Source organism: Peromyscus maniculatus, chromosome 1, assembly GCF_049852395.1.
Source record: "Peromyscus maniculatus bairdii isolate BWxNUB_F1_BW_parent chromosome 1, HU_Pman_BW_mat_3.1, whole genome shotgun sequence".
NCBI lineage: Eukaryota > Metazoa > Chordata > Mammalia > Rodentia > Cricetidae > Peromyscus > Peromyscus maniculatus.
In genome coordinates, this window is record NC_134852.1 from 33,653,429 (window position 1) to 33,659,680 (window position 6,252).

At 46.3% G+C, this 6,252-nt stretch overlaps 1 protein-coding gene and 1 long non-coding RNA gene across 4 annotated transcripts in view; one reads left to right on the top strand and one right to left on the bottom strand.

The window, feature by feature from the left end:
- The window catches only part of LOC143273862 (uncharacterized), a 68,555-nt gene extending 67,688 nt beyond the window's left edge, over positions 1-867 (top strand). For both annotated transcript variants that reach the window (XR_013052095.1, XR_013052098.1), the window contains one exon: positions 404-867. This is a non-coding gene — a long non-coding RNA (uncharacterized LOC143273862). The remainder of the gene's footprint in view (positions 1-403) is intronic.
- The window catches only part of LOC102923004 (cell adhesion molecule CEACAM1-like), a 35,421-nt gene extending 29,504 nt beyond the window's left edge, over positions 1-5,917 (bottom strand). Inside the window, exons 1-3 of one of the 2 annotated variants that reach the window (XM_076574201.1) lie at positions 5,640-5,917; positions 4,512-4,856; positions 202-477 (exon numbers count right to left, since the gene is read on the bottom strand). In XM_076574201.1, coding sequence (XP_076430316.1) covers positions 202-477; positions 4,512-4,856; positions 5,640-5,703 — 685 coding nt within the window. In that variant the 5' untranslated portion in view covers positions 5,704-5,917. The remainder of the gene's footprint in view (positions 1-201; positions 478-4,511; positions 4,857-5,639) is intronic. The other variant, XM_076574198.1, reaches the window with a different exon arrangement.
- Positions 5,918-6,252: the final 335 nt, after the last annotated feature.

Sequence of the window (6,252 nt, forward strand, 5' to 3'; positions counted from 1 at the left end):
GGATAAAAGGCATGCAGAATGGTGCTAAGCTTCCTTGATGTGTTATCATGAGATTAACATGCATCCATCACCAAGCTGGCTCTATTTGTAACTTGAACCATGTTTTTCTCCTTGTGACTTTTACCCATTCTGCACTCTGTTGTTAAAGAAACTGCCCCACCCCCAATACTATGGAATAAGAGGGGAACAGAGGTTACTCACCTATTACATCCAGCTGGAGGGGGTCACTCGTCTTGGAACCGAGTGGATTGGATACTTCACACTGATAGTCCCCAGAATCTTCCCTCCTGGCAGGGAATATTTGGAGGATGCTGTTGTTCTCAGCCAGTCTCATCCTATTCGTGATACTCAGACTCTGGCCTTTGAAGAACCAATTAATGGAGTTATCAATGTTTCTTGACAGGCACTTCAGGAACACAGAGACGAGGTCCATGCCTATGGTTTTGTTGACTTGGATGGAGGGTTTAGTCACTGGATCTGTGGATAAACAAGGGATGGAGCCAGCTGAGAGTATGTCACCTTCAGAGATCTCAGACAGCTCTCAGGGTCCATAGAAAGAAGTGGCGCTCTGCAAGATCACATCGTTGGGTTGAAGATATGGTCTGCAAGAAGAGAGCTGAATCTTACTCCATCAAGATCACTCACAGTGACCCTGAAGCAGGGTACTTGCGTAGATTCTACACTTCAACTCACCTGTCCAGAAATCTCATGGTGGGGGGAATGTATTTCCCAATGATGTTTGTGGAAATTCTTGCTCCCACTTTCTGTGAGTGTGAACAATCAGGTCCCTCTTTTATGAAATAACGTTATGTTTATATTTAATTAAATAATTTGTCATGGGGTTAAGATGGCCCAGCTAATCTTAAAGGTGTTAAAGGCTATACCTCAGGACTGGGAGAAATCCCTAACTGAAGAATTTCTGTTTATAGAAATATTGTATTTCCTGCCCCATGGATATGGATTAAATACTACAGAGAAGAAGTGAATAATCACAGTGCTGACCACAGCCTGCCACTCTAATCCTCAGTACTGATATTTTTGAGACAGGGTCTCACTGTACAGTCCTAGATTGCTTAGATCTTGCTATGTAGACCAGGCTGGCCTCAAACTCACACTATCTACCTGTTCTGCCTACTCAGTGCTGGCATCAAAGGTGTGGGCCACCACCCTCAGCTGACATTTGTTTTTTGAACCTTGAGAAGAGTAAGCAAAAGAGCATCATCAACTGTCAGTGACATGGTTCACCCTGACTCAGAACAGGGCCCCCAGACACCTTCTCCACACACTCTTTCCATCCCATGGAGTCAGAGCTGAGCCAGACACCACATCCATGAGACAGGAGCACATCTGGGAGCAGAGGTCTAGTCCCCATCTGTGGGGAATATTCTCAGCCAATTTGAAGAATAAGAATGTGGGCACAGTTGAAAGTCCTGTGTGTTCCTTGTAGGCCATGGAGGTCACAAAATGGAGTGGACAGGAAAGCTTGTGGTAGGTACAGAAAGAAATCTTGTTCTTAAGAATCTCTTAACCGTGGAACGTCCCTCACACAACCAAAGGCTTTCCAAGACTGGGAGAACTTCCTCTTCACATTGCAAGCTCCATTCCTATCAGCCAGATACCAGAGAACCAGAAGGCCATTAGACATAGGGATAGAGCATCAGGCTCTGGAGAAGACTGAGTTTTGTCCATTCCCATAAACATGGGCTGGAAATTAAAAGCTTCTGCACCTTCCCAGAAAACCAAAAGACTCCACTCCAAACCTTGTTCTGATATTTCAGAGATCCACTTACTAACGACTGTAATGTTCTTGACTGTGGTCTTACTGAGGACAGTGACAGTTATTGACAAGGCAGGTATAAGATCCACTCTTATTAGTATTGATTTTGGGAATATAGAGGATGACTGGAGCTCTCCATTGACAAATCAAGAGTACTGTGCAGGGGGGGTTAGCATCTGTGTGGCAGGAGATGTGAGGCTTGTCCTTCAATGGAAATGAATAATGAGGGGGGATATAATCAGGACATCTGAACCATCTGGAGTAAACAGAATAATGTCACATGTGATTTCAGCAGAGGGAAGGTGAAATCCTGGTCTATAGAACACCATAGTATCTCTTTGAGCTATGCCTTAACCTTATTTGAGCAGGTCCTACCCAGAGCTGGGCTGTAGATTAGCAGAAGAGTACTCATTCAGCATGCAAAAGCCCTGATCTCTCTCAAGCACAACACACAAATATCCCCTCTGCACACTCTTGTGTGCACTGAGACTGAGTCTGACATGTCCCCTGTCTCCATCACCCTGAGCCTCTTTGGAAGGAGAAGTCCCTGGATCCCAATCAAGCTCAATGCTGGGCCTGTCTACATGTCCTTGGGGTGGATCAGGTTGCTGGCAGCCTAGGTATCTGTATGGTAGGTCTATGTTATGAACCCAAGGGGACTGGGACTGAGTATGGTAGCTCTAGCCCTCTGTATTTAGGCAGTTGGGACCAGGATGAAACAAAATATTTAAAGTAGTGTTAAGAGTGAATGGGTCCTTGGGGAGTCCCTCACTGGGTTCCAGGTTCACATTCATAAGGTCCTGTGTCAGTCCTCACAACACTGAGTAAAGTGAGAGTCCTGTTGTCCTCGGACAGTTTCAGCCTGTCCTCTTCTGAGGGACTTTGATCATTTATCCTCCACAGGTAGGTTGTATTCTTATGTGAGTCTTAGGCTCACACATTAATGCTACTGAGTCCTCACCATCAGTGGGATTGGATTTGTTGGTTTTGATGTTGGGCTTGGGTAGTGGTGCTGTGCTGACCACAGAGGGATGCTTGCCCTGTGTGGTACTTCTGATTCTTGCAAAGGCCTCTTACAACCAGAGAAAGTCTCTTAACTTCCAGCCAACCCAGATCCTTAAAGAATCAGGCAGGGTAGGCTCAGTGTGCTGGGCTCTGCTGACTCTCCATGGGAGACCTGGTTTTGGGGGATGTTGGGATGCAGGGTGGCTTGGGAAAGAGGGCTGGGGGGTGTTAGCAGATAGGAGGGGGAATCTGTGGATAGTATGTGGAGTAAGTAGAAAGTTTAATAAAAATGGAAAAAAAGAAAAAGAACATTAGAAACAGAAAAAAATTTAAAAAAAAAGAATCAGGCAGGAAGCAAATTACAGGCAGATGGAGTGGCTGAGTGCTCAGAGATAATGGGCCCTCCTGTGCTGTGTATGGGAGAAGAAAAGACTTTCTCATGAGTGAACTGAACTGCAGTGTTTGGTCAAGACTTGGATTCAGAGACCTCATTTTATCTCCTGGTCCTCGGGGACCCATTGCCTGCCTTGAGACACAAGGTTTGAGTCCCTCCAACTACACTGACCTCCCCTGCTGAGTATAAACCAGAGTCCTCCAATCCTTTGCTGTTCCGGGCTGTCCTACAGATAGGTTATGATTAGTCTTCTCATTGAGCCTCCCTGAGAAACCTGACAACCTGTCAGATTTCACACAGCTCAGGATCTGGCTGACATTTAGGTCCAGCTGGGCCACAGGTGGGCCATTCTTGTCAGGTGTTTGATGTTGATTGACATGAATCAGGGAGTCCTGATTCCATGAAATGATCTAGAAGAGTGAAGGTCACTTAGTACCATTTCCATGGTGGGGAGGCTGGAGATGTGGCTGTGGACAGAAAGCTTGTGCTATCTACAACCTGTGTGACCCTGACTCAGTGACTGTGTTTCCTGTCTCAGTTTCCCTATAATAGGACACATGGTAAATGATCATTGCCATGCCTGAAAGTTAACCTTAAATGTGAACAATGACCTTACCTTCCACCAAGCAGTGTCTGTTAGTATTTGCCTGCAGGAAATAATCCCTGGGCGGGACCCAAGAGGCAAAGAGCTGCCATTTGTACACTTTTTCTTCTATCTCTTTAGGGTTCATGACCTTCCTGGGAGGTCTCAAAAGACCATCAGATCTGGCTGATCGCTTTTCCTACCTTCCACATATGCTGAGCACACTGAGTCTCAGAAGGAGATGCCCAGGTGGCCTACCTCAGACATGGATCTCAGGGTCTGACTGTCACTCAGCTCCCAGTCTAGAATCCCTCATTGTCCCCTGTCAGCTCCAACAGGAGATCAAATTCCAACCCAGTCTACAAGCTTTTTGGAATTCCTGGTCCAGTCGGGCATGGAATTCTTGAGCAAAGCTATCGGGGGTCATCTCTCTGTGAGACTTTCATGGTTTCCTCAGCCTGGCCCTGCCTGAGTCCTGAAGGGTCTTCCTCAAGGCCATGTTCATGATAAGCATCTAAGTCCCTGGGCAGAGTCTAACATGCCTGAGCTCAGTTACCTCACTGCCTCTTCTCTGAGGGTGGATTCAAGTGAGGCATCCTGATTTATTGCCATTTTCTCCACTGTGTGTCCTTTACTAAATGTTTGTATCACAATGTGGGGACCAAAACACAGAATCATCCAGGAATGACAGCCCTATAGGTGAAGTAGGATTAGCTCCACCCATGACCCAGAGGTTGCAGAGAATTACTTACAGTATACTTGAAACTCTACGTATTGACTCAGATGATTACTATCATCAACATTCACCAAAATCTTGTAGCCTCCTGCGTCATCCTTATTGACATTCTTGATGTGCAGGGAGCAATTTTCGAACGTTTTCACTTTACCTTGATATCCTTTCCCATAATCGAATAATTGTTTTCGAATATTTATGGATATCATGTACCTCTTAAATTGTTCTTCCCTGTACCAGTTACAGGTTATAAAATTCGGCACATTGTAGGCATGTAGAAAAACGCTACTCCCTACAGCAACAATGGGTGGAACTGCTTCAAGAGTGATGTCTTCGGCAGCAGTCCAGTAGGTTAAAAGAGAGACTAAGAGGGAAGAGAGAAAAAAATCTATCAATATTAGGACCTTTGCTTTTGGTGGAAACTTGAAATGTGAGTATTTAACTCTCAGCGTTGGTGTTTGTGTCCTGTTAAGGAGAGTTACCAGCATCACCCCCATTCATCAGTATCCCTGTTTCTTTCCACTTTATGAAACTGGCTTCATAGTGTCTACACAGCTCAGCCCTCACTGCCCTCAGATCCCTACTCACACTCAGAATCTATGGTGAGTGTAGCATGCCTTGTCTGATCTCCTCCTCTAAAGACTCTGTGCCTTCATTTTATGACCTTTCCCTGCTCTGTTTCTTCTGAAGTGCTAGATGTCCTTGCTGCTCTGTCTTCCTGCCCAATAGTAGCAGGGCTTTGTGAGGAGGACTAGTTTAATTTTGGTTTAAACACCCTGTCTGAAACAAGCTCAGATACCAGTGAGCAAATGAGTGTCCCAGAGCCTGGGGTTTATTTGCAGATTTCTCAGGGTCCTACATAATGATGTTGTTTACTCGCCCACTTTGAGTTTTACTTGGAGAGTCACCCTGATGGAGTTGTCAACTTGAGACATCAGGATACAGTGGCCAGTGCTGATAAATCTACAATGGGGAGCAAATGAGTTTTTCTTCCCCACTTACCGATACCCATTCACTGTGAGCTTCCTGATGGTCTCAGGCTTCAAACAGAGCCAGATGTCATTTCTCAGGCTCTTTCCCTCTCCCAGAAGACCATATCCAGTCTCTGAGCTCCCCAACTCTCTACTCCTGAGGAATGTCTCCTCACCTGTGAGCAGGAGTCCTCTCCAGAAGACCTGTGCTTTGTGGAGAGGGGCTGAGGTGAACTCCATGGTCTCTGCTGTGGGCGAGGCTCTTCCTCTGGAGAGGAGATTTGACTCTCAGGCTGTTGCCAAGCTTGGCTCCTCTGGTGTCTGCTCTGCTTTTATTCCCAAACCACAGTCTCCTCCCAGAGGAGGGCACTTCATGGAGTCAGATGGGCTAGGGGTGGAGGCTATGTGTGTACATTGCTCTGTCTTCTGTGGGTGATGCCTCCCATCCTTCTATTCCTTTGTTGTTCAGTGTTCTAGAACATACTTTGAGCCGAAAGGCTGAGAAAAGTCCTGTGTCCTGAGAGACCAGCAGCTCACCCAGGGCCTTGTCCCTAAACTTCCTATAGTCAAGAGTGTATTTCCTTGAGATCCCAAAACCTAGCAGAGCCCAGTCTGCCCTGTGATCTCAATGCTCAGGGAAGGTGGGGTTTATTCCCAGCAGGGAGTGGCAGTCTACTCTAGGGGCAGGAAAAGGTCCAGCTGAGTGATGCCTGTGGAGGGCCCAGACCTGTCATCACTAGTGTTACCAGTCAGGTGTCTGATGAAGGAATACAGGTTATCTCAGGGGTT